A 27,382-nucleotide genomic window follows, 5' to 3' on the forward strand; every position below is an offset into this window, starting at 1 on the left:
TCAGGCAAGCTTTTACTGGGGCTGGTGCTGCAGCACAAGGGAGTGAAAACGAGAAACAGGTGCCCTTGCTCGCTCTCCAAGGAGGGTGGGCTCGTTCCTTAAATGGGGTGAGGGTAGGGGCCGTTTGGTGGGTTGGGCCGGAGGGGTGGCTTAGGTGGTCTGCCCACTCCCACGGTGGTGCTGTGTGCAGAGATCATGCGCAGTACCCTGATTTTACTCTCGGCACTTAAGAAATGGCAGTTGGTTTGTGGCCCTTTTAAAGTATCCTGCTGTTCCCAATTGCCCCGACTGCGCATGCGTGGTTATTTTTCGTCTCACGGTTTCTTTTCTTTTTTAAATTTTTTGGCCACGCTGTGCGGCATGTAGGATCTTAGTTCCCCGACCAGGGATCCATCCTGTGCCTCCTGCACTGGAAGCGCAGAGTCTTAATCACTGGACAGCCAGGGAAGTCCCTCTTATAGTTTCTTTGTAAATGAAGAGACGTTTGTCCAGGTTCAAGCGCAAGCACTCTGGTAGAGAGTCCCAGGTCCCAGCCTATCTCAGTATCTCTTTTAAAAAAGTGGAAATTGGGACTTCCCTGGTGGTGCAGTGGTTAAGAATCCGCCTGCCAATGCTGGGGACACGGGTTCGAGCCCTGGTCCGGGAAGATCCCACATGCCACGGAGCAACTAAGCCCGTGCACCACTACTGAGCCTGCGCTCTAGAGCCCGCAAGCCACGACTACTGAAGCACACACGCCACAACTACTGAAGCCCGCACGCCTAGAGCCTGTGCTCCGCAACAAGAGAAGCCACTGCAATGAGAAGCCCACGCACCACAACGAAGAATAAACCCCGCTCTCTGCAACTAGAGAAAGCCTGTGCGCAACGAAGACCCAACTCAGACAAAAATAAATAATAAATAAATTTATATTAAAAAAAAAAAGTGGAAATTGGGTGTGAGAGGTGATAAGATCCCTTTGGGAGGGCTTGTGGAGGAACTTCCATTCTTGGGAAGGCAATAGGTGTTCCAACCAAATGCCAGATGCTAACCTCTCCCACCTTCACCTTTCAAATATTTTATTGCAGGAGTCCTGGGATAATTGTTTTTTTTCACTGTCTCTAGATGAGCCTTGCCCCTGTGAAGCCCAATACAACCATGTGAAAGGTGCTTGCACTACAAGCAGGAAAAGTGAGGCTTCCCCATGGGGGTCGCCATGTGACTGCCCTGTCTGAAATGCCATTAGCAATCCTTTCTCCTGCTTCCTTAACCCTTGACCAGTTGTCTAATGCTGTCCTTTGTTCCTCTGTTTCCTAGGGACTAAGTGTCTTGATTTGCTGAGTGAGGACACAGACTTATTAGCAAAGGACATGAACTGCTCTGTGTCCAGCTTCTGTGGCTGCTGGCCACATCACTTCAATCTCTGCCTCTGTGGTCACGTCGCCTCCTCCTCTTCTATTCTCTGTGCATCTTCTAAGGATGCTCATCACTGGATTTAGGGCCTATCTGGATAATCCAGGATGATCTCACCTTCAGATCCTTAATTTTGGGCTTCCTTGGTGGCGCAGTGGTTGAGAATCTGCCTGCCAATGCAGGGGACACGGGTTCGAGGCCTGGTCTGGGAAGATCCCACATGCCGCGGAGCAACTAGACCCGTGAGCCACAACTACTGAGCCTGCGCGTCTGGAGCTTGTGCTCCGCAACAAGAGAGGCCGCAATAGTGAGAGGCCCGTGCACCGCGATGAAGAGTGGTCCCCGCCTGCCGAAACTAGAAGAAGCCCTCGCACAGAAACTAAGACCCAACACAGCCAAACATAAATAAATAAATAAATAAACTCCAATCTCTTTAAAAAAAAAAAAAATCCTTAATTTAATTACATCTGCCAAGTCCCCTTTTCCAAATAAGGTAATAGTCACAGATTCCAGGATTTGACATGGATAGCTCTTGAGGGGCCATTTTTCAGCCTACCACAAGTACAAGGGACTCAGAAACCCAGCACAAGGAACAAATAAAAGGAGATCCGCTTCCCTCTGAAGCTGAGATGCGGCCACCTAGCACCGCTACCCTTCCTCCGTTCCAAAACTCCCACTAGTCACCCCAGACCTGCCCTCTAGGCCTCCCAGAGCAGGTCTCTCCCGAAGCCAGTTTGCGAGGGCCCTTCCGGTGGTGTTGTCTCCCCATGAGACACACAGGGAACGGAGTCCTAAAGCAGCACGGTGGCTCAGCAGCCCACTTGGATGAGGAATCCTAGAATAAGGGATAAGGGGGGTGGAAGGGGTAAGAGGCAGGGAAGGGCTGGGGAATAACAAAGCCTTTTTCCCTCCCTCCGCTTTCAGAGGCGGGAAGTGCGCACTGTCTGCGGGTAGGCAGCTGCGGCGATACACACGGGCGGGCAGGCGGGCGGGGCAGTGCCCCCTGCACACGGTGGGAAGTGGGTGGCTGCGCGCACCCGGCTGTGCGCGAGGCAGCGGCGGGGTGGGGGCAGCGCCCGGCCGTGCACACGGCGGGGGAAGGGGGAACCGCTGCCGCAGTGCGCGCTTCCGCCCCGGCTGGTGCTCCCAGACGGAGAGAGGAGGCGCGCGCGCCTGGAGCGCTGTGCCTACGCGCCCCCGCCTGGGGCTATAAAAGCCTCGCCACCTGCTGCCACTAGTGCGTTCAATTGCCCGAGAAACCAACTCACCTCCTCCGGCGGCAGCTCCTCTCGACATGGATCCTGAGACCTGCCCCTGCCCTACTGGTGAGCCCCCGCCCCCATCCTGCGGCACAGCGCGCCCCTTTACTTGCAAAGAACCCCGTGCCCTACGCTTTTGCTCAAGGACATTTGGGGAAAGGGAGCCTTATTTCCCCCAAGGGGCCTGGCCCCACCCCGAGTTTTATCACTTTAACCCTTCCTGTGGCACCTCCCTCTCTAGGCGGCTCCTGCACCTGCGCTGACTCCTGCAAGTGTGAGGGATGCAAATGCACCTCCTGCAAGAAGAGTGAGTGTGGGGACCCCTCTGCCCTTCCCCTCCCCGCCGTGCTCCCCGGAGCACAAGGCCTGTCCACGTAATACAGAGCGACCCCTAGGCCCCCGGTTACATTGCTTTGACTCTTACTGTAACAGAACCACCCGGGAGGCCTTAAGACTCAGTTGCAGGGGCCCCTCCCTCAGTGATTGTTACCTTAGGCCCGCCCGTGGCAAGATGTTTTGTAAATTCCCGGAAGATTCTAATGGGCAGTTGGGATTGAGAACTGCTATCCTGGTCCAATTCCTCCCCTCAAAACCTCCAGTGCCTGGGGAGCCATTAGTGAGGCTGGGGGTTAGCTCTGGAGTTGGGGTCCCTTGGGCCATCTCGGGCCTTTGTGGATCCCCTCGATTTTACCTCCCCTGAATCTCCCCAAAGCAGTTGAACACGCAGGGGGAGAAGGAGGTGGGGGGAAGGCGCCCTTCTTCTTTGCGTGTTAGACTAGGCGTGGAGCACCCCACCCCACCCCCCAGCCATGAATCTCCTGGATCCCCTACACCTGTACCATCTCTGCTCCTGCAGGTTTATCCTTCAAGGCCATTTACCCTGGATGTTTTCTCCTCCAGACCTACACCTCCCCAGCGTGGGCCTAATCCCCCCCCCCCCGGGTCCTGTGCTCACAGAAGGGGCTGTGGGCTAGTTACTAGGTACCCCTCTCCCAGGGTAGCCCAGAGCGTAGCTGACACAACAGAGATGCTGAGTCAACCCAAGTGTGAGACCAGGAAGGGGGCAGTGACCTCTGGCACCCCTCCTTTTCCCCCTCCCTCTTGATGGGGACAGATGGGGAGGAGAGGCCATCAGACTGGGTGCCCCTATTTTATCTGCAGGCTGCTGCTCCTGCTGCCCCGCAGAGTGTGAGAAATGCGCCAAGGATTGTGTGTGTAAAGGCGGAGAGGGCACCGAAGCTGAGGAGAAGTGCAGCTGCTGCCAGTGAGGACGTGCCCCGTGCGAAACGTGTGTAAATAGTGCTGGGTGGCCCAGCGCCACCTGTCCCCGTGGTGAGGCTCGGCAGTGTGTCCCCTTCCCCTGCTAGCCACTGGCAAGTGACAATAAATCCTATGAATGGCATAAACCAAGGACTGGTCTCTTCTTAAAGGGGAAGGACATGGAGGGTAGAAGGAGCCTCATCTGAGGGGACGGCTCAGTTGGAAGATAAAATCCTGAGATTGGCCACTGGTCTTTCTGGGACTCGGATGGAACTTCGGGGGGCTGAGGACATCCTCCCGCACCTTCATATGGCACTTGACCCTCTTGCCAAGTCAAGCTTAACTCTGGGGAAAGAGGGGAGACCAGACCCATATGGGTCTGTCTCTTTCTCCTGCCTCTCAGCCTCACTCTCTGCATCTGTACAATGGGGTAGGGGGAAGTTAAAAACAGCCCCCAGCCCCAAAGGCCCGCGGTTTCTGGAATTTTCTAGCTGCTCCTGCAAAGCTGCCTGTTTTCAGGGTCATTAGAGGAGAGGCCAGGAGGCCTGGGCCCTGCCTTGGCAAACCATCAGCTGCGTTTCCAAGGTCACCGCCCTGAGCAGCCTGTCTCCCCGAAACAGATTGTTCAGCTCCTTTTCAAACCTTCTCATTTGGCAGTTTGTGTCCAGCTCCTTCCTTCTTCAAGGGGAAGTAGGGTAATGAGTGCTTTAATCCACGGTAGTTGTGGTGCAGTCCTTGATAAAAGGGAACACGCAGATCTACCTGGGTTGACTGGAAAAGAAAAATAGGATTCTGGCAGAGAAGTTTCCCAGTTAAGACAACACAGTGCTGCAAACATGTCAGTTTTCCTCCAAGTTACTTTATCAGGACAGTCCATTCAAAAGCCCACCAGGATTTTGTTTTTTAACCTAACAGGCTGAGTTTCAAAAAACAGAGTGCCAGAAAAGCCAAGCCAGTTTTGGAAAGGAACAACAAAAAAGGCTTGTTCTAACTGCATACCAGTACTTGTTCTAAAGCTCTAGGAAGTGGTGTTGGCTCAGAATAGATCAGTTGGACAGAGAGGATAGTTCAAAAATAGACCCCAGTGCAGCTGCAAGTAAGAGACATGAAATCAGCAGTGAAAGGATACACTAGTTAGTGAAAAGTGCTGAAACAATGGGCTACCTCTTTGCATATCAGTTAAAAAATAATTTTCAATTGACTTAAACACCCAGGAGCGAAATCAAATCTGTAAAAGAATTTGGAAGAGGAAAATAGGAGAATGCTTATTACTTTGGGGTGGAGGTACCTCTTTTAACTAAGACACCAAAAAGATTGATAAATGTGAGATTATCTTGTACAAAGTTCTCTTAAGTACATTATCTTACTTGATCCTTACAACTCTAGAAGAATGGTATGATTATTAAACCCATTTTACAGATGGGGCAATAGGGCTTAGGGTAATCTGCATGCAGTCTACTGAGAGATAAACTGAGGCATATTAAAATTTTTAAGAGTTGATTTGAGCAAATATCTATTCAAATCGTGCAGCATGCAATGTAGCAGATAGAAAGGAGCTCAGAGGAGCTGCACAAAACGAAAGACTTTTATAGCTAGAAGGGAACAAGGAAGTCATAGCAGGCAAAAAAGCAGGTTGGTTATTGCAGTTACTTTCCTTCAGGGGATGGCAGGGGCCTCTCAGGCAGCTTACCTAAATAGTGCTGATCAGGTGATTCCTGATTGGTTAAAGATTTCAGGGAGAGCCGAAGTCCCTGGTGACATGGGGCTTAGCATAAGCAACTCCATTTTGAGCCTGCTGTCTTGTGCTTAACAGGCGACAAAGCTAGAATGTGGTAGAGCCAGGATATGAACCCAGGCTGTCTGACTAAAGTCTAGGCTCCTAAACCTAACCATGCTTGTCTTCTCTGTTTGTTTCTGGCTTGCCTTGTGTTACAAAAAGCATCAAAACAAAGCTAAATTACCTCACACCCATTAGGATAGTGTCTGTTCCTTTGGGCTGCTGTAACAAAATACCACAGATTGGGCGGCTTACAGACAACAGAAATTTATTTCTCACAGTTTGAGAGACTAGAAGCCTGAGTTTAGGGTGCCAGCATGGTTGGGTGAAGCCCCTTTTCTGGGTCAAAGACTTCTCATTGCATCCTCACATGGTGGAAAGGACTAAGGGCTCTGTGGGGTTTCTTTTATAAAAACACTAATCCCATTCATGAGAGCTCTACCCTCATGACCCCAAAGGACACAAATATTCAGACCGTAGCAGATGACCAGTATCAGGAAGACAAAAATAACAAAAAAACAGAAAATAAGTGTTGGCAAGGTTGTGGAGAAATTGGAATCTTTGTGCACTATTGGAGGAAATGTAAAATGGTGGTTCCTCCAAAAATTAAAAATAGAATTACCTTACGATCCAGCAATTCCACTTCTGGGTATATACCCAAAAGAAGTGAAAGCAGGGTCTTGAAGAGAAATTTGGAGGGTATTTTAACAGTAGTTACTCAAATTTAAAACGCACATACCTTCAACCCAGGAAGTTCACTGTCCCATCGTTGGTATCAACAGAAGCCTCAAAACAAGCTAAATATCCTTCAGGAGTGAAGTATAAAAATGGTCATAATGAACATCTGATAAAAACGCATCTGCAATGGAAAGACCACCACATCTTACCATTCAGTGGGGAAAAAAAACCAAGGTATATGTATAGTATAATGCTAATCACATTAAAAGGGAAATTTAAACTATATATGTATATATGTGTGTGTATATATGGGCAAGGGTGTCTTTCATGAGTGTGTGCATGATGGTGGTGACAGAGGTGCTCAGGGCGTCGGTGATTTGGAAGGAGATCTTGCAGAGGTAGGCTAGTTCATCACCTCCACGATGTTGATGATCTTCTCACAATAAATATATCTATTCTTTCTATCCCACCATCTAATGCCAGAATCCACCAGCCTCTGTTCCTATTGACATGGTGACAGGAAACTATCTCCCAAGGCGGTCCCTTCCAATCGTCACCAGCTCTAATTGCAAGAAAGGCCTTTCCCACCCAGAGCAGAATCTTTATTCCTGGTACTGCCCTTGGGACCACAGAGCACAAGTCTATTCTCTTCTTTTCAGCATGCCATAAACATGTAGGTGTGGCATCAGAAAGTCCTGGCTTCAAATCCCCACACTGCCACTTACAGCTGTGTGACCCTGAACAGGCCATGTAACTCTTCAGTGCCTCATCTGTAAAATGGAGATACTAACAGCATCTGCCTTGTAGGACTGTGCCGAGGTCTAAGTGAAATAAACTCAGAATGTCCTGATGCATGGTACGTGCTCAATATTATGCCCCATGACTACTATGGCAGATGAGAGATAATTGCAAACATGTTGACTCCTTCCATCAAGACCTGGGGTCTTCATCCTTTCCCCTCAAATCTGGGCAGGCTCTGTGGCTTCTTGACCAATCAAAAGTGGTGAAAGTGACCTGTGCTAGTTTCAGGGCCCAGGGCTTAAGAGACTCACAGCTACCACTCCTGTCTCTTGGGACTCACCCTTGGCGCCCTGAGCCAAATGTAAGGAATCTAATTGCCCTGAGGCCACCATGCTGAAGAGGCCACAGGAGGGAGCTCTGGTCTTTAGTTCCAGCTGAGCTCAGCCCTCCAGCCACGCCTGCTAGGGTGCCAGACACGTGAGTGAAGCTGTCTTAGATCCTCCAGACCAGCCCATCCTCCAACTGAATACCACCAAGTGACCTCAGACAGTGATACATGAAACAAAAGAATCACCCAAATGAGCGCTTCTCAAATTCCTGACCCACAAAACCAGGAGCGACAATAAACTGGTTGTTGTCTAAACTGCATTTTTGGGTGATTTTTTGCACGGCCATAGGAGCAACCACTGTCCACATATCCGAAGGTAACTGTTTTCTTGCAGATTGAACCTGCCCACCCCTCTCAGTTGTTGCTCACATGATGGGGTTTTGAGTCTTAGGACTATTGTGATCAACTGTCTTCTGGACTGTTGAAGCCCAATAATGAACACAGCCCTCAGGGTGGTCTGCCCAACTGTGCCAGTTAAGAATCTATCCAGAACGATTTAAACAAAAAAGGAAATTTTGGACTCACAGTGGCTTCAGGCTTGGCTGGATCCAGGTGCTCCAATGATATTGTCAGGCTCCATTTCCTTTACAATAAATTTATTCTCAGGCTCTTTCTCATGGAGACAAAGGCTCTAGAAACTCAGCTTCACACCCTTTCAGGTTGAAGCCTAGATGGAAAGAGTATCTGTCATTCTCCTAGCATTTCCAGGAGGCGTTCCATTGATTCTCTCTGGTTCATGGCTAGGTGACCCAATCAGAGCCAATCACTATGTACAGGAAGATGGAATTTCCTGGGAGCCCACGAATGGGGCCAACTCCATCCATCCATCTTAGCCCACGTGGACTAGGAGTAGGGAAGAGTGATTCTACAAAGGAAACCTAAGGGTACCGTCACAGGGTAAGGATGAATGGATGACTCAGCAGCAGAACTAAAAATATCCACATTCGCAGTTAAAAAGAGATGAAAAATCACCTCCCTCGTTCTGGATGGCATACTTCTATTAATGCAGACTAGGGCCACATCATTGCCTCATACTGATAACTCACACCAAATTTGCAGAGGGGTGTTTTTCCTCATCTCATGCTGCTTGGCTTCATTTTCCTCACTTCCTACCACATGAGGACTGCAGGCATTAGAAAGTCCTCCCTCTCCACCTCTGTCCCACAAGGCTTACCGGGGTACAGAGATGAGCAAAACTGGGCCTGGGCCGCCCTTCCCCTTTGCCGATTGGTCATCCCTCTCCTCTCAGAGTCAAAATGACTTAAGGGAGACAGCTTAGACCTGAAAACAAATTTTACTGCCAACACAGATGGCCCAAACCCAGGGCTTGATTCAATACTTTACAGGGCAAAAACAAGCATTATTGTCTCCTCATTGAGTTGGATTGTTTCCCCTGAGTGGACAAGTGACCATCTGATTTATAAGAAACCAGGAATTTTGCATATAACGTGAGTGCGTATGTAACAACAACAGCAGCAAAATCTGCCCACCATCCAAAGAGCAGCCCTTCCATGCTCTCGGTCCACGGGGCTGCCAGACACAGCGAGATTTCTGAGACTTTGGCTCTAAAATCAGAGCATGTTTGCATGTGACCCGCAAATTCTAGTACAATCTGATCATTTGAGAAATGAGTAAACTGATGCTCAGGGGAGCCCTGGCCCATAACAGCCCCAAGGTCACTCAGCAAGTGGGTGGCAGAGTGACCATCAGAATTTAGTCCTTCTGACAGTTCAACTCTCCTGCCCTGCTTGGAGTTTCTGAGTGACCACACAGGTCCCAGAGTGGTGAAAAACAAGTTTTTTACTTTCATTTTGTAATCGGCCCTAATGCCGGGGGGCAGGGCTGGGAAGGGAGGACACATCAGGGGATTTACCCCTATTAATTGATTTGACAAATATTTATTAAGCGCCGACTGTAAACTTGGCCCTGGACTGAGGGCTGGAAGCACATTTCAGGGGCAGTGAGTGCTCTTGGTGTTTTCAGTGGCAGGTTGGTGTGGAGGGACAAAGATCCCAGAATCACACACTTTCCTGTGTATTACAGACATGGGAAGTGCCAGGAAGGAAAAGGACAAGCTGTTTACCAGCACATTCCACAGGCATCCTGACCTAGCACAGGGGTCAGGACGGGCTCCCAGGAGAAAGTGACGTCTGAGCCGAGCTGTGAAGACACTTCCACAGGACTTTACAGTAAATGCTGCGAGGACGGCCTGTCCTCTGCCCACCTCCTCACTAAACTCCCCACTGCAGCAACCAGCATTCCCTAAACCTGCCACGAACCTTCCGGTAACCTGCTCATCTGATGACACACTCTGGGCAATCCCAGGATAATGATCTAAGATCAATTTCACAGCAGTCAGACATGTACCAGCAGGGAAGCAAGATGTACCTCCCCAGAAGGGAATTTGGACCGCACTTCCACTCTTCCCCTCTGCATCCACTGGGGAAGAAAGTTCTTGTGAGGTTTTCCCCTCCAAATGTTCCATGGGAATGCCAACTTTCCATCCGGCTGCTTCTTCCACTGGCTGGAATACAACTCCTTCCTCTTCCCCTGCCTGGTGAAGACTTTCTCACCCTCAGACCCAAGGCAATGGCCCACCTGACTGGCCCACCTCCTCCCAGGCTGGACTGGGTCTCCCCTCTGTTCCCCCTGCCTGTATCCTAGCCATGACCCTGGTATTACTTTTCCCCACACACCCATGAGGCTGCCCCCATGACTATGAGTTTCCTGAGTACAAGGCTTGTGGCTTCTTGATCCTTATTCTCCCCTGTTGGTGATGTCTACCCTTAGAGGGACTTCAGCATCTGCTGGGCCCACTGATTTGAACCAGGCTCTGCCACTCACTAGCTCTGTGACCTTGGGCAAGTTACTTAACTTCTCTGGGCCTCCATACTCTAAAATGGGAATGATGACTAGTCCTTACCTCACAGGGTTGTTAGAGGATTAAATGAGAGCTCGCACATAACACGCTTACACCTTCCCTATCACATGCTAAAGCACTCGATATACAGTATGTCATCAATAACCATCCCACGGGTTTAATATGATGCTACACAATTTTTAAGCCTTGACGGGTGCAAAGAGTTTTTTTTAAAATCTGTCCTGACTTCCCACCGGTTTTCCGCCGGAGCAGAATCCGCAAGACCCACTCTCTTAACTACTCAGGTTCAAGCACAGGGCACCGGATGCGGTGGGGAGGGTGGGGGTGGGGCGTGCTGGGGGAGGGGAAGGCGGTGGCGGGAACTGCGCACACAGCGAAGGGCAGGGGTCAGGGTGCTCCGCGCACAGCCCGGGGCAGCCCTGCACGCGGGGTCCGCGCTCTGCACCCGGCCCTCCCTCGCCGAGGCGCACGTAGGGCGGCTACTGAGAACTGGTGCCGGGTGGCCCGTGTGCACAGCTCTGGACGCCGCGCGGGCCGCCAGTGACTCAGCGCGGGGCGTGTGCAGGCTGCGCCCGCCCCGGAGGGCTTTTGCACTCGCCCGGCTCCTTCCCGCTATAAAGGCAGCCCACGGCGCCCTCCGCTCCAGCACATCCCCTCGACGTCCTTGCCATCCTTCGTGCCGCCGTCTCCGGACCCCAACCTCTGCTTCCTCTCGCCATGGATCCCAACTGCTCCTGCGTCGCGGGTAAGGAGATCTGGTTCGGGGTTGGGTGTCGATTGTAGAACTAGAGAAGCAATTTCTGACTCATCACTCACTTTCCGGGAACAAATTGCCCCTTTCGAAAGCGTTTTGGTGTACCCGCCTCTATTCTAAGTTAAACTAGGAGATCCCGTTTGACCGATAAGGAGATCAGAGTTCGTGGCTTGCCCAGGTTCCCACGAGTTGGTTGTGGAACTGGGACTCAAACTCGGGCTCCTAGCACCCATGCCCGCGTTCGAGTCTCCGGGAACCGTTTTTATATCGGCCGTTCTCTTTGCAGGTGGATCCTGCACGTGTGCCGGCTCCTGCAAATGCAAAGAGTGCAAATGCACCTCCTGCAAGAAGAGTAAGTGGAATTTTCTCTACATCTACCCCTAACGCGCCCACCCCCCCGCCACGCCCCCAGCCCTCTACACCACGGAAGGGAATTTAAATAGGGCAGTAGGTGCCCCATCCCTAGGGACGGTGGCGCCTCCACTGGAGAGGACGGGAAGCCTTATTAATCCTTTGTTCCAAGCGCTCATTTCTGCCGCCTCCTTCCCTTGCCCAGGCTGCTGCTCCTGCTGCCCCGTGGGCTGCGCCAAGTGTGCCCAGGGCTGCGTCTGCAAAGGGGCCTCGGACAAGTGCAGCTGCTGTGCCTGATGTCGCGGAGAGCCTGCCCCGGGTGTAAATAGAGCAATGTGTACAAACCTACATTCCTCTTTTTTTTTTGTCCTATAAAATACAAGAATGATAATAAAAGTGGTTGGCTTTATTCTGGCTGTTTTCCTTGACTTGACCAGGGCTGGGGTGAGGGACTGGGCTAGAAGTACAGAGACTTGGTTTCTGGACCAAAATGTTAGCCCTTAACAAACCCAGTGCCTTGTTCAAGCCACATTACCCCACTGGGCTTCATCTTCTGTAAAATGGAAGAGCCTTAGGCCAGATGCTATAAGGACACTGGGCACATACAGGGTCCCCTCTGTTTTCAAGTCAAGGGTTGGTGGCACAGAAACTTCTCATTCCAGAATTCTCATTCTCCATGGTTTCCCTGTTCAGCTTCGGTTCCTCGCTGGATTTTAGTCTTGAAAGTGACTAAAGGGGTGGAAAACTCCCTCACCTGCTTGAATCTAAATGGGGCTTCTAAAAAATCCCTGTGAAGGAACATTTCATTATAAAAATGCCATAGAACAATACAAAGCCCAATTTTTAGATTCCACACACGTAATTTCAATCAATATATGAAAAACAAACAAAATCAGAGATTTAAAAACGTCGCACACATGTTCATCAAAGGTGTCCATTGAGCACCGTTGCAATCTGTCCTTCCAAAATCCAGCCCTTGGCTACTTGAAAGCAGCAAAATAACTAGGGATGTGGAGGGAATTACACAGTCATTTCCCATGAAGAGGGTGTGTGCCTGAGAATTGGTTCCAGATGGACTATTTCATGTCTGCCCGTGCTGGGTGATGGCAGATTCTGCAGTTTGGAGGGTGTGGTGGTGTTTTTTAGGCAGGAGTGAGGCGCCCTGTGACTTGTAATTAATGCCAACAGTTAGTCCCCCTGGCTATTTGTGGAGGGAATGGCTATTTGATGTAAAATAAAAGAAAGACAAGTCACGTGGCCCAAGAGTCAAGACCATGCTTGCCCACAGGTGCCCTGTGTGAAGAGGGGATTTCAGAAACCAGCCTGTGCTGAGTGCGTGGGCGTCTCAGTTCACAGCCTGTTTCGCCACAGGTGGTATGGCCTGGGCATGTTACTCAACATCTGAGTCTATTTTCCCATTTGTGAAAAAGAGATTATATCTCTATGTGGGGATTAAATGATAGTGTCCTGGCTTAATAAACAGTGGCCATTATGATCATTATGTCCACACTGACATTCGTGGAGAGAGAATCCTTTTAGCTCCCAACAAGCTCTTGGGGAAAAGCTCATTGGTGTAGAAGCATTATTCTGGGTTGGAGGTTAAGGATGGGATTGGAAATTTGCTGATCCGGTGCCAAAGGGAGTATGGATGACCTCCAAAGAGACCCCCAGGACAAGATGCTGCCACAGCATTTGGACAGACTCAGAAGCCATTCCCATGCTTCATGTCGTTTGATCTGCACAGGAACCAGTGAGAGAGTGAATGTGCAGGGGTTGGAGTGATTGTGCTGATTCCAGAGAGGTTAAGCAACCTGCCCAAGGTCACACAGCTCAGCGGTCTGAACCTACACTACAGCTGACCTCACCCCCTGGCCACAGCTGGCAGATAATGATGTCACTGAATGCTAAATCCTGCCTCTCACTATTCAGAGTTAGAAGGACCTTTCGAAATGGACAGATTGTGCTCCTGGCTTGACACATGGGAAACTGAATTCCAGAGAGGTCACAGAACTATACAGACTGCCTGCTCAGTGCTCTTCCCATTGCTGCCTTTGTGTCAGCTTTCAACATCCTCACCTGTCATATGAAGTCCTGGTGTAAGATCGTGGGTGAGGGCATGATGCTGCAGTCAGCCTGCATGAGTGCCTATCTCACCTGCGTCACTTATAGTCACAGGATATAATCTCTCTGTGGCTCAGTCTCCTCCACTTTTAAAGGGGCAAAATAAAAGCATATGATTCAGAAGATTAAAGAACTAGTACATGTAAAGAACTTAGTATGGTGCTTGGCACGTGGTGAGTGGTCTATAACGTTAGCCATTTATTATTATTATTATTAAACATAGGGGGTATTTATGTATCTCTAGACACAGAAGCAGTGGTGGTGTGCCTAGCTGTGTGTCCTGTGTTGTCCTCAACTGATCAGCACTGGGGATTTATAACCCTGAGCACAACAGTCTGTGCCCTTTGCTACCACTTGCACCAGTATTTTACTTAACATTTTTCCTTTAATGATTTATATGTTTTAAAATATATTTGTATTAGCATTCTCCAGAGAAACAGAACCAGCAGGGTGTAGGTAGGTACGTAGATAGAGAGATAGATAAAGAGAGAGGGAGAGAGAGATTTATTTTAAGAAATTGGCTCATGCAACTGTGGAAGCTGGCACGACTGAAATTTATAGGGCTAGCCAGCAGCCTGGAAATTCCAGTAGGAGTTGATGTTGGTTGCAATCTTGAGTCTAAAGGCCGTCTGGAGGCCCAATTCCCTCCTCTTCAAGAGACCTCAGTTTTTCTCTAAGGCCTTCACTGACTGGATGAAGCCTTCCACATTATGAAGGGTAATCTGCTTTTCTCAGTCTACTGATTTAAATGTTAATCACATCTGAAAAATACCTTCACAGCAACATCAGGCTAGTGTGTGACCAAGGATTGGGCATGACAGCCTAAAACACGTTGGTACATAAAACTAACCGTTATAGACCACCACTTATCAAACTAGCACCCACACAACTTCATAAACCGTACTTAATCTCCCAACAAAGACAATAACAAGGTCATACTTCTGCCTAACATGACACAACTATCCTACCTACAACTGAAAACGTATAACACTGTCCCCAAAGGAGGACGCAAACTCCTTGGGTGATGGTCACTTTTGTACTTGATATCACGTAACAAATAGTGTGACGTTAACAATACGTAAATACTACAATGTAAAGTCAATACATTCTATGTTATATGAGAAGGGGATAAAAGAGGGAAGAAAACAAAGATATTTGCCGTATATATAAAAACATATTTATAACAAAATAATGAAGAAGTACTCCTAACACTTACAGTTGTCATTTCTGTTTCTGGAACTGGTCATGTGGTCACAGCTGACATTTATAAACATCTTCGTATACTACCTATTCTGTATTCCCTTTGCTCCCTGCATGCACCTCAGTTGGTCATGGTTCCTTAGGATGCTGGGGTGACCCAAACCTTCATTTTTGAAGGGTCTGAGCCTTTATCAGTCCTGCCTTGATTGGCTTGTTATAGTAGTTTTTCACTGACTTTAATCACAGGGCAGGGTAGTACTAAGAGATGCCCTAAGGGATCTCCTCTATTCCACAGGCTTTTTTACAGCCATTGCAGAGTCTCAACCAATAAGCCTAGAGTAGTTGCTACTTCTTGCAACTAGCTCCGAGCAGCATAATATCATCAGTGTACTGGACCAGTATGATGTCTTGCAGAAGGAAAAGGCAATCTAGGTCCTTGAAAACAAAATCATGACATGGGCCTGAAGAGTTGATAAGCTTGAGGCTTATCTCTGTTTAAAAGATTTCAAGCAGTATACTGATGTTGAAGATACATCAAAGGAAAACTCTGGGCCAAAGGAAAACTTTATCTTTGAACTTCTTCCCTTGGGAAGCTGACTGGATTCAGATCCAGTGGCACTACTTCCCAGCTCTGTGACCCTGGGCAAGTTATTTAACATCCTTGTGACTTACCTTTCCCACCAGCCAAATGGGCTCATAAATAACAGTATTCCTCTTTTTGAGTCATTGTGAGGGTTGAAAGATCAAAAAATGATTAACCAGGTGGGACACACACACAATGCTGTCTAATGGTCAGTAATATTGAAAGGGAAACAATTATTTTTCTTGATATGCAGATGCTAGATCTGCCTGTCACCTAAAATGATCCCTCCCCTGGAGGCATCCCACTTTCTGAACAACTTTCCTGGAGTGAGGTGGGCTGGCTAGGCTGTGGAGAGTCTCTGGAGAGTTTTGTGCAAAGGATCCAGACAAATGTGCCCATACATCCCTTCAAACTTTTAGAGAGTGGAGGAAGGATGGAGCAGACAGAGGCCAGCGTCCGCCTTGAAACTGAGACAGAAAAATAGGGCCTAAGTCCCTCTGGGCACAGGGAAAGGAAAAGTACTGGGAGGCAAACGTCACATCCGCCGCTGGGACGCTGCACACAACTCCCTCGGCTTTTTCCACCGCCCCCTTCAAGCCAGGGACGTGAGCACAGGCCGGGGGGGTGGGGGAGGAGGCCGGGGGGGGGGGGCACACGGGCTCCGGAAAGGACGAACTTGAGTCCAAAGGCAATGGGGCCTGGGGTGGCAAAGAGAGGGGGAACTGGGTTCCTGGAAGATCCCGGAACAAAGGTGACTGCCTACCTTGGGAAAATTGGGAAGGGGAAGGCAGGGAAGCTGGGACGCCGAGAGCCGCCCAGCACACCGTCCCTCCGCGAGTTCTAGCGCCAAAGGGGCGGCCGCAGCGCTGCACACCGACCCAATCCTTGCTCACGGAACGCTGCGCTCGGCCCGGCCAGCTGCGCACAGCCGGAACGGGCGCCGCCGGCTGAACAGGCGCAGATCCGCGCGCCGCGTGCAAGGCGGGGGCGGGGCCTCTGCGCCCGGGCCGCTTCCTCTGGGTATAAACTGAACCCGCCGGCTCCTAGGTTCCAACACGCCCCCAACCGGCCCAAGACCCTGTTTTTCGCCACTTGCTTTGGACCTCCCGCCTCACCTCGCCTCCAAATGGACCCCAACTGCTCCTGCTCCACTGGTAAGGGACTTCTGGCTCTGGAACATTGGATGCCCCTTCCCCAATACCAAGAAGCATCCCTGGGTTTGGAGGAGGAGGAATATTTTGAGCTTGAGCTGAAGTGGGCTTCTGTAGTTAACCCGGCACGTGCTTTCTCCCTGGTCAAGCGCCTTCATGCCCCATTAGAGCGTTTCCATCCAACTGGGGCTTCCATTTCAGAGGTGAGAGGCCTGAGGCTCAAGGCTGTTCTGCACCACACCATCCAGGTGTCAGGGGACTTCTGGGTCGGCCGCAGTGCTCTGTCCAGGCCTCTGCATTCCCTGTGCTGGGTGCGAGGGGACATTGCCTCTTCTGGGCTCAGACAGAAGGTCCTGGCCACCAGACCCAGGCATCCTGAATGGGCTCTGGAGCCTGGGACCATACCTGTGGGGTAAATACAAGGCAGTACACAGCCCTTTGCATAGAAGGGCAGAGAAGGAGGGGTGAGACTTCTGTCTGTTCTATGCTGGACGGGAGTTCCTAGCACTGGGCCCTGCACCCAGGAAGAGGTTGCAGGGAGGGATTGCTGACCATCTGCTGTACCTCCTGCATCCCCCTCCCTGCTCACCGCGGGCCTTTCCCTTCCTGGCAGGCGGCTCCTGCAGCTGCGCTGGCTCCTGCACCTGCAAAGCCTGCAGATGCACCTCCTGCAAGAAGAGTGAGTGTGGGGCTTTCTCTGGGAAACTGGGGGCTGCAGCTAGGGTGAGGGAGGGAACCCAGAGCGGGCTCTGAGTGTATGGCTCTGGGGCGGGGGCTGGTCTTCCTTTGCCCTTCGGCACCTGTCACTGCTGCTTCTGACTTTCTGCCCTGTCCTGGGCTTAGATGGGGCAGGGCAGCCATTTCCTAGTGGAAGCCAAACCCCAAGGTCCTCCCAACTGTCTTGGAACAGAGCATGTTTTTCTGTACTCAGGGTCCTTTGGATCTGAGGGCTTGTGGCAGGGCTGCTGTTGGGCAAGGAGGAGCCTGGGAAAGTCATCGCTGACATCTGCTTTCCCCCATCTCTCCCCAGGCTGCTGCTCCTGCTGCCCCGTGGGCTGCGCCAAGTGTGCCCAGGGCTGCGTCTGCAAAGGGGCCTCGGACAAGTGCAGCTGCTGTGCCTGATGTCGCAGAGAGCCTGCCCCGGTGTCAATGGAGGAACAAGGGCCGACCTGCGTTTTTATACAACTCTGACTTGATTGCTACATTCCCTTTCCTCTGAAATATGTAAGTGGTAATAAAAGTTGTTGACACTATTCTGACTCGGCTTTCTTTTCTGTGCATTGGGAATAAGGGCTTTTGTGCCATCCAGGGCTGGTGTAGGAGACTGGATGAGAAGTGCAGAGACTTGGCTACTGGAACAAAATGTGAGTCCCTAACAAACTGAGTGCCTAAGACAAGACACACTCCCTCACTGGGTTCATCTTCCGTAAAATGGAAGAGCATTAGACCAGATGCTCTAAGGGTGTTGAGCAGATACAAGGTCCCCTCCATTCTCATGTCAAGGGTTGGTGGCATGGCAAGGGTTGGTGACTTCTCAATGCCTCATTTTTCATCCTCTGATTTCCCTGGCTAACTTCACTTCCTCATAGATTTTAGGCTTGATAGACTCTAAAGAAGTTGGAATCACACCTCCAGTTACCTGAATCCCTACCTGGAAGTCTCAAACTCCCTGCACTGAAAGACGTGTGAATTTTCTAGCTGTGGTTTTTATTTTCTAACTTCACAAACCTAAACTTTGGTAAAATAAAATTAAGTGAATTACTAAGAAAAATTTAAAAGGACACAAAATACAAAACCCAATTTTTGATTCAATAAATTTGAATAAATATATGAAGAACAGAGTAATACAGGAAAAATTTAAAAAGTAAAAACATGTTTGTTCACTTGAAACTAACACAATATTGTAAATCAACTATACTTCAATTATTAAAAAAAACCACGTGTTCATCAAAGGAGTATGTTGAACACTGAAAACACTTTCAAATGCCCCACTGTGTGGACCACCCCCACCTGGAGTAGCTCTTCCCTCCATCCCCACAGGGAACATCGGTCTTGGCTGGCCCAGTGCCAGTGACAGGACACCTGCTACCCCTGAGAGCTCCCTGCGGTGAGTTGGCTCTGAATCTTTGGAAGTTCCTTTAGGTCAGGCTGAACTCTGCCTTCAAAATCCAGCCCTTGGCTACTTGAAACCAGCAAAGTGACTAGGAATTTGCAGGTAATGCCCAGACATTTCCCAACAAGAGGGAGAGTACCTGGAAATTGGTTCCAGATGAAGGACTTCATGTCTGCCTGTGCAGGGTAGCGTCAGATTCTGCATTTACAAAGTTGTGGTATTTATTAGGAAGGAGTGAGGCGCTGAGTGACTTGTAAATAATGGCAATAGCTAGTCCTCCTGACAACTTTTGGAGGGATTTGCTATTTGATGTAAAGTCAAAGAGAAAGACGAGTCACGTGGCCCAAGTGTCAGAACCACACTTACCCTCAGGTGTCCTGTGTGAAGAGGGGATTTCAGGAGCCAGCCTGTGCTGGGTGCATGGGTGCTGGTGTCAGGCAGTCTTGGTTCACAGACCACAGTGGCACTTACCAGCCGCGTATCCTAAATGAGTCGCTCAACCTCTCTAAGTCTCCATTTCCTATAAAAAGGAGATTATATCCCTATGTGGTATTGAGAGTGGCCTAGCTCCTCACTAGGGCTTAATAAACAGTGTCTATTATGATGCTTCTGTTCACAGTGACTTTACTGGGACAGAATCTTGTTGAATTCCAACAAGCTCTTGGGGAAAGGCTCATGGTTTTGCAAGCTTTAACCTCCAGGCTGGAGGTTAAAGTTTGATTGCAAATTTACTGATCCATTGGTAGGGGAAGTGTGTATGCCCTGCAATAGCCCCCCTAGGATAAGATGCTGCCACACCATTTGGAGAAACGCAAAATCAATGCCCACCCTTCATATCACTTGATCTACACTGAACCAGTAACAGAGTGAAATTGCAGGGGCTGGAATGATTGTGCCAGCTACCCAGAGTTTAAGCAACCTGCCTAAGGGCACACAGATCATATTCAGAGGTCTGAACCTATAGCAAGGCTGTCTCACCTCCTTGCCAAAGGTCGCTGATTATGAGGTCACTGAATGCTGAGTCCTGCCTATCATTATTCAGAGCTGGAAGCCTCCTTTGAGACAGTCTAGTTGTACTTCTGGCTGGAGAGATGGGAGACTGAAGCCCAGAGAGGTCACAGAGCCATGCAGAGGGATCTGACTGCCAGCTCAGTGCTCTTCCCACTGCTGAATACTGAAAGGGAAATAACCACTTTTCATGCTTTGTTATTTAATGCCAGGTCTGCCCATCACTTATAATGATCCCTTCCATGGGGTGGGATCTCATGCTTTGGGAACCTCCATCCTGGAGCAGGGTGGACTGGCTAGGATCAGGAAAACCCCTGGCAAGTTTAGGCCAGGAGCACCGGGACAAATGTGCCCATCCATCCATTCAGTAGTGGAGAACAGAAGGAAGGATGGGAGGCAGAGGCCTGAGTTGGTCGCGGTGCTCTTACGGAGAAACGTTAGAGAAACGCTGCCTAAGGACCATCGTGGGGACCAGGACAGGAAATGGTGGGGGAAGAGGGAGTCGGAGGATTGGTGGTGAAGCTCACATCCACCACCGGTCTCTGCACACAACTCCCAGGATCCAGCCATGCCTGGGACGTGAGCGTGACACTAGGGTTGCACACGGGCTCCGGAAAGGGTGAACGTGAAGACAACAGCGCGGGGGGCGGGGGTGGGGAAGACGGCGAGGACACAGAGGCTGGGTTGCTGGAAAATCCGGGAACAAGGTGACTGCCGCCCTCGGGAAAATCGGGAGGGGCGGACAGGGAGGCTAGGACACCGCGTACCTCCTGGCAAACAGTCCCTCCCCGCGAGCAGGCACCAAACACGGCTCTCTGTGCGCAGAGCGGACCCATGTGCACTGGGAGAATCGTGCGCTCGGCCCCGGGCGTTGCTCACAGCCCGGCCCTGGGCGCTGCGGGCGGGGCAGGCGGAGATCCGCGGGGCGGGTGCAAGGAGGGGGTGGGACCTCTGCGCCCGGGCCGCCTCCTCTGGGTACAAACACTGCAAGCAGGCTCCTAGGCTCGACACGCCTCCCACCAGCTCAGGTGCCTCTTGGCCGCTTGCTTTCGACCTCCGGCCTCACCTTAGCTACAAATGGACCCCAACTGCTCCTGCTCCACTGGTAAGGAACCCCTGGCTCTGGGGCTTGGATGCCCGCTTCTCAGGCACAGGACAGAGTCCCTGGGGTTAGGTGAGGAAGAATTTGAGCACAAGTGGACGCCCGCGGTTCACCCAGTGCTTTCTTCCTAGCCAGGGTAGCGACAGCAATTTTTAAATCAATTTTTTTTTTTTTTTTTTGCCGAACCACTCGGCTTGTGGGAGCTTAGTTCCCTGACCAGGGACTGAACCCAGACACTAGGAAGTGAGAGCGCAGACCCCTAACCACTAGACAGCCAGAGATTTCTAGCCTCTATTTATGAATGGAGACTACAGAGGCTCAAGACTGTCTTTGTTAAGGTCACCGAGCAGGTCAGGGGATTGCTAGACCCAGTGCTTGAAGGAGGGCTCGGAGCTGCCAGGACTTGATGGGAGGAGGGGACATTGCCTCTTTCGGGTTCAGGCCATGGGCCCTGGCCCCCAGCCCCAGTCAGCCTGGGCTGGGTCTGGAGCCTGGGACCTTCCCTGTGGAGTCCATCAGGAGGGGACCTACTCTCCTTGGACCAGAAGAGAGGAGCTGGGGCTTCTCTATCCGCCTGAGTGGACACGAGCTCCCAGGGCTGGGTCCTGACAGAGGAGGAGGGCTCAGGGAGGCATTGCTGACCGTCTGCTCTAGCTCCTGCATCCCTCTCCCTGCTCACCGCGGGCCTTTCCCTTCCTGGCAGGCGGCTCCTGCAGCTGCGCTGGCTCCTGCACCTGCAAAGCCTGCAGATGCACCTCCTGCAAGAAGAGTGAGTGTGCGGGGCCTTCTCTGGGAATGCGGGGTCTGGGCTGAGTGCGAGCAGGGAGCCCAGAGCTCAGCAGGCAGGAGCAGGACAGTGACCAAACTTCCCGGTAACCCCCACCACCACCACCCCACCTCACCAGGAAGGGATTCACAATCAGAGCTGGAATCCCCTTCCAGATGACCGAGACCCAGGCGCGCACTAGAGAACAGGGAGACTGAGGCCCAGACGGGTCATTAACAAACAACCTCAGACCTGTCAGTAGAACTAGTCCTCCTGCCTCCTGAGTCACGCTTCTGAATCCTCTCAGGGACTGAAGCACTTTAGGGACATGAACTAGTGACCGTGTGTGGTTTCTCGGACCTGGGGCAGCCCCTTCCTGTCGAAGCAGCCCAGAGCTTCCCTATCCCGAGCGGGAGCTGCTCTGTCAGGGCTTTGCCTCCACTTTGATCCTGAGGACTTTGCTCACATCACTGACGGTGCTGGGCGCTGGCTTTCTCTCGTCCCCAGAGGCCCTGCTCACTGTCTCTCCAAGGCTCTGTGCCCTGTCCTGGGCACAGATGGGGCAGGCAACCTGAACCTAGTGTCTGAGAGCAATGATCTCAGGACAGAGGACACCATCCTAAACTCAGGGTCTGGGCCTGAGGGCAGCTGGGGCCAGGCCTGCTGCTGGGAAGGGTGGCTCCGGACAACGCGTGGTCCGACCGCACGCTGCCCTCGCTTCCCCAGGCTGCTGCTCCTGCTGCCCCGTGGGCTGCGCCAAGTGTGCCCAGGGCTGCGTCTGCAAAGGGGCCTCGGACAAGTGCAGCTGCTGTGCCTGATGTCGCGGAGAGCCTGCCCCGGGTGTCAACAGAGCAACCAGGACGAACCTGCATTTTACCGTTTTTCATACAACCGGACCTGACGCTACATTCCTTTTTCTATGAAATATGTGAGCTGTAATAAAAGTTGTTGACTTCATTCTGGCTCTGTCTTCCTTTGTCTGTCTTGGACAAAGAGACTCCGTGCCCATCAGGGCTGGCGTGGGGAACTGGGCTGGAAGTGCAGAGACCTCGGCTCTGGACCAAAGAGGACCCTCCCCCACCCCCCAAAACACACACACACACACGGAGCGTCTTAGCCGCTTAGGTTAATGTGAGCTTCAGTTTCTCAGCTCCAAAGGAAAGCCTCGCCCAGAAGACACAGGGCATCGGACACACAGAGGACGCACTCCCTCTACTCCCCTTAGGAGTATGGATTGCAGAGCAAGTGGTCCGTTTCTCATTTTCCTTCTCTGGGGACCCCTGCCAAACTCAGTCCTCGGTGATGAGAGCCTGGAAAAGCACCCAGAGGGGATGGAATCCCACACACCCCTCTTGTTTGACTTCTACACGGGGCTTGCGTCTAACACACCCTGGAAAGACCTATTTGTATTTTCTGCCACAGTTTTCACCCTGGTCAGTAAAAGGAATCGCTAAGAAAAAATGTAAAAGGACACGATATGGGAAACCCATTTTTCCCTTCAACACGTAAAATCACCTTAACACGTGGAGGAGCAATTCTGAAAATTAGAGGCTCTCATAGGCTGCACATACATTGAAGTGTGTGCCTGAGTCCCGGGAACACTTCACACATGCCCCACTGTGTGGACCACACACGCCTGGAGCAGCTCTGCCCCCTGCCTCCCCACACGCAACATCAGTCTTGGCTCGCCCAGGGCTACGGACAGGACACTCGCCACCCCTGACGGCTCCCTGCAGGGGCTTGGCCCTGAATCTTCGCCAGTGCCTCCCTAGATCAGCCTGACATCTTCCCTTCCCTCAAAATCCAGCCCGTGGCTACCTGACACCCCGAAAGTGATTTGGATTGGTTTGGTGGGCATTTCCCAGCCGTTTCCCGGAGACTTGGTTTCAGAAGGAGGACTTCACGTGTTCCGCTGCAGAGTGATGGTGGTGCTGCAGTGCGGAGGGCCTGGTGGTGTTTATCAGCAAGACGTGTGTGCTGAGGGGACAGGTGATATAGTTCAGGTGCTGGGCCCCCTGGCGGTCTGGGGAGGGAATTCCTATTTCATGGGCACTCCAAGAGAAAGAGGAGACAAGAGGCTCAGAAGTCAGGACCAAGATCGGCCACAGGTGCCCTGTGTGAAGAGGGCATTTCGGGAGCCGGCCCGTGCTGCGTGCGTGGGTGCTGGTGTCAGGCACCCGGGTTCACAGCCACCGTGCCACTTCCTGACCTGGCAAGTCACTGATACTCTCTGAGATGTCATTTCCTCCTTTCTATAGAAAAGATTAATTTCCAAGAGGGGGAATAAGCGAGACAGTGGCCTGGCTCCTAGCTCGGGCTTCCCACACGGTGTCCTTTCTGATCGCTATCTCCACACTGACATCTGTGCACGGAGAATCCTTTAGCTCCCAACAAGCTCCTGGAGAAAGGCGCCCTGCTTTGCAAGCAAGCCCATGGTGAGGGCAGAGATGGATAGGAACCTTGCTTATCCAGTGCCAGAGGGCGTGGGGATCTCCTCCAACAAGCCCCATGGAACGAGTCACCGCCACAGCATTTGGACACACTCAGTGAACCTGCATGGTCTGGAGCGACGGTGCCAATTCCAGAGAGGTTAAGCAACTTACCCAAGGGCACACAGCCTAGACTCAAAGGACCAAACCTACACTACAGCTGTCTCACCTCCCGGCCACATGGTGCCGGTTATGACATCACTGGAGGCTGAATCCGGCCTCTCCTTTTTCAGGGCCACAAGGGTCTTCGGAGACAGTCCAGCTGTGCTCCTGGCTGCAGAGGTGGGAGGCTGAAGCCCAGAGAGGTCACAGAGCTGTGCAGAGGGTTCTGACTGCCAGCTGCTCAGTGCTTTCCCACTGCTGCCTCTGGGCCAGGTGTTCAGTGTCCTCACCTTTCATGGCATGACATGCTGTCCGGTTGGGCGGGGGGCTGCAGTCAGCCTGCAGGAGGGCCAGTCCCATCTGTGCCACAGATAGCCATGGGACATAACCTCGCTGTGGCTCAGTCTCCGCTGCTCTAAAGGGCAAAAAAATAGTGTCTGGCTCTCGGGATGAAAGAACTGAATCCGTGCAAAGAATGTCAGAATATACTGGGCACTCAGGGAGTAATCGATCATATCACCTATTTATTTATTTATTTGTTATCATTAGCCTAGGAGACATTGTTCTCCTTCCAGACACGCAAGCAAGGATGGTGTGTTTAGCTCTGTGTTCTGGGTCGTCCTCATCAACCCTGTGAGCATGGGACCACTTCCCCGGAGGGGGTTATCCTCCCTTCACGCAAGGAGCCATTGACACTACAGATAGAAAGCCGTGAGCAAGACAGTCGGTGTCCTCCTAACAGATGCAGAAGGATCCTGCCATCTCTGCTGTCACCTGCACCAGGATTTCCTTACCATTTTCTTTTCAGGGATTTTCTGAAATACGTTGTACCAAAAGAAGCCTCTTGAACACTGCTGAAGGAGAGAGTCAGAAGGAAGCCACAAAAGCATAAATACATTCCTATTCTGTCACTTCGGTCCCCCCCCAGGATTCAGCTGGACACGGTAGAGACGGGCTGAAGACACAGCTCTGGGCCAAAGGGGAGCTTTCTCACTGACTCTCTCTTTCAGCTGCGAAGCCACAAGACCACAGAAGCAGGGCACCACTCCCCAGCACCGTGTGCCTGCCTTTACTGTAGCCTCCTCGTACTGTAGGTAGTTTGGCCTTTGGGAAACGGGCTGCTGACTACTAGCTCCCTTCCGGGTTGGTGTGACAATTCAAAGAGCAAAAGTGATTAACAAGGCTTGGCATGGACTCCATGGTGTGTAATCGTCAGGACTACCCAAAGGGAACTCTCCACTTGTGTCGCTTTGTTATTTCATGCCAGGTCTGCCTATCGCCTACAGTGATGCCTTCCCTGGGGAGCATCCCATGATCAGGGAACCTCCACCCTGGCGTGGGGTGGACCGGCCACGGTGAGGAGCGCCCCGGCAAAGTTTAGGCAAAGGAGCCCCCGGAGAAATGCGCCATGATCCCTCCAGGAAAGGAAAACACAAGTGACGACTAGCGGCCGAAGGCAATGTTCATCGCGGGGCGGTTACAGGAGACGGTACCGGAAAAGTGCTTCCAAAGGACCGTGGTGGGGACCGGGGCTGCCAACGCCTGGGGACACACGGGGTGGGCGAAACGGCGGTGAGGGTCACATGCGCCTGCGGTCTCTGACACCGCTCCCCGGCTCCGGCCAAGCCAGGGACACGAGCGGGAGGCGGGGGCTGTTCTCAGGCTGCAGGAAACGGCAACCCGGAGGCCGGCGGCGCGCGGCCTGGGGCGGGGAAGACCGGAGGACGCGGGAGCTGGATTCCTGCACAACCCGGCAACAGGGGGGCTGCTCCCGTCGGCCACATCGCGAAGGGGCGGCCAGGGGGCTGGGACACCGCTTACCGCACGGCACCCGCTTCCTCCGCTCCAGCCGGCACCGAAGTGGAATCGCGCGCTCGGCCCCGCGTGTTGCTCACAGCCCGGCCCAGGGCGCCGCGGGCAGCGCGGGCGCGGGCGCGGGCGCGGATCCGCGGGGCGGGTGCAAGGCGGGGGCGGGGCCTCTGCGCCCGGGCCGCCTCCTCGGCCTATAACTGAGCCCGCGGGCTCCTGGCTCCCACACGCCCCCGACCGGACCAGTGAAGCCGCTTCGCCCCTTGCTTTGGACCTCGGGCCTCACTCCTCCTCCAGATGGACCCCAAGTGCTCCTGCCCCACTGGTAAGGGAACCCTGGCTTTGAGCCTTAGGATGCCCCCCTTCGCAGGCACAGGACGAGAAGGGAGGGTTTTGAGTTGGAGCTCAGGAGGACTCCTGTCACGGGTCCAGGGCTTTCTTGCCTGCCAGGCTCCTGAGAGCACGTCAGTCTCCCTTTGCCTCTCCGTTAACACTGAGGGCACGGAGGCTCCAGGCTGTCCTTCTTGAGGTCACCCAGCTGGTCAGGGGACTGCTAGACCGGGACCCAGTGTTTGGAGGAGGCCTCGGAGCTGCCAGGACTTGATGGGAGGAGGGGACATTGCCTCTTTCGGGTTCAGGCCATGGGCCCTGGCCCCCAGCCCCAGTCAGCCTGGGCTGGGTCTGGAGCCTGGGACCTTCCCTGTGGAGTCCATCAGGAGGGGACCTACTCTCCTTGGACCAGAAGAGAGGAGCTGGGGCTTCTCTATCCGCCTGAGTGGACACGAGCTCCCAGGGCTGGGTCCTGACAGAGGAGGAGGGCTCAGGGAGGCATTGCTGACCGTCTGCTCTAGCTCCTGCATCCCTCTCCCTGCTCACCGCGGGCCTTTCCCTTCCTGGCAGGCGGCTCCTGCAGCTGCGCTGGCTCCTGCACCTGCAAAGCCTGCAGATGCACCTCCTGCAAGAAGAGTGAGTGTGCGGGGCCTTCTCTGGGAATGCGGGGTCTGGGCTGAGTGCGAGCAGGGAGCCCAGAGCTCAGCAGGCAGGAGCAGGACAGTGACCAAACTTCCCGGTAACCCCCACCACCCACCCACCCCCCTCACCAGGAAGGGATTCACAATCAGAGCTGGAATCACCTTCCAGATGACCGAGACCCAGGCGCGCACTAGAGAACAGGGAGACTGAGGCCCAGACGGGTCATTGACAAACAACCTCAGACCTGTCAGTAGAACTAGTCCTCCTGCCTCTTGAGTCACGCTTCTGAATCCTCTCAGGGACTGAAGCACTTTAGGGACATGAACTAGTGACCGTGTGTGGTTTCTCGGACCTGGGGCAGCCCCTTCCTGTCGAAGCAGCCCAGAGCTTCCCTATCCCGAGCGGGAGCTGCTCTGTCAGGGCTTTGCCTCCACTTTGATCCTGAGGACTTTGCTCACATCACTGACGTTGCTGGGCGCTGGCTT

General features: G+C 52.3%; 4 protein-coding genes and 1 long non-coding RNA gene across 8 annotated transcripts in view; 4 read left to right on the forward strand and 1 right to left on the reverse strand.

Annotated features, from left to right (window-relative positions):
• The window catches only part of LOC309616430, a 43,833-nt gene extending 17,785 nt beyond the window's left edge, over positions 1-26,048 (reverse strand). For 2 of the 3 annotated variants that reach the window (XR_014237467.1, XR_014237468.1), the window contains exons 1-4: positions 25,938-26,048; positions 8,021-8,162; positions 6,428-6,547; positions 4,554-4,682 (exon numbers count right to left, since the gene is read on the reverse strand). This is a non-coding gene — a long non-coding RNA (uncharacterized lncRNA). Of the gene's footprint in view, positions 1-1,832; positions 2,228-4,553; positions 4,683-6,427; positions 6,548-8,020; positions 8,163-25,937 lie in introns of those variants that run through there. The other variant, XR_014237469.1, reaches the window with a different exon arrangement.
• MT3 (metallothionein 3) lies at positions 2,517-4,057 on the forward strand. The gene is made up of 3 exons (XM_082367004.1): positions 2,517-2,717; positions 2,893-2,958; positions 3,813-4,057. Exons 1-3 carry the CDS (start codon positions 2,687-2,689, stop codon positions 3,917-3,919), a joined length of 204 nt encoding a protein of 67 aa, XP_082223130.1. The 5' UTR covers positions 2,517-2,686; the 3' UTR covers positions 3,920-4,057.
• On the forward strand, positions 10,895-11,890 carry LOC309616425 (metallothionein-2). Its single transcript, XM_082367007.1, has 3 exons — positions 10,895-11,121; positions 11,417-11,482; positions 11,687-11,890. Exons 1-3 carry the CDS (start codon positions 11,094-11,096, stop codon positions 11,776-11,778), a joined length of 186 nt encoding a protein of 61 aa, XP_082223133.1. The 5' UTR covers positions 10,895-11,093; the 3' UTR covers positions 11,779-11,890.
• On the forward strand, positions 16,013-17,789 carry LOC309616426 (metallothionein-1C). Of its 2 annotated transcripts, XM_082367008.1 has the most exons (4): positions 16,013-16,136; positions 16,433-16,539; positions 17,150-17,215; positions 17,567-17,789. In XM_082367008.1, exons 2-4 carry the CDS (start codon positions 16,512-16,514, stop codon positions 17,656-17,658), a joined length of 186 nt encoding a protein of 61 aa, XP_082223134.1. In that variant the 5' UTR covers positions 16,013-16,136; positions 16,433-16,511; the 3' UTR covers positions 17,659-17,789. The 2 variants fall into 2 exon arrangements, with proteins under 2 accessions (XP_082223134.1, XP_082223135.1); XM_082367009.1 differs by lacking the exon at positions 16,013-16,136 and having other exon boundaries at positions 16,269-16,539.
• LOC309616427 (metallothionein-1C) lies at positions 20,611-22,482 on the forward strand. Its single transcript, XM_082367010.1, has 3 exons — positions 20,611-20,762; positions 21,463-21,528; positions 22,252-22,482. The coding sequence occupies exons 1-3, from the start codon at positions 20,735-20,737 to the stop codon at positions 22,341-22,343; spliced, it is 186 nt and encodes a 61-aa protein (XP_082223136.1). The 5' UTR covers positions 20,611-20,734; the 3' UTR covers positions 22,344-22,482.
• Positions 26,049-27,382: the final 1,334 nt, after the last annotated feature.

The sequence above is a fragment of the Balaenoptera borealis genome (genome assembly GCF_965194805.1).
Source record: "Balaenoptera borealis genome assembly, chromosome: 19".
NCBI lineage: Eukaryota > Metazoa > Chordata > Mammalia > Artiodactyla > Balaenopteridae > Balaenoptera > Balaenoptera borealis.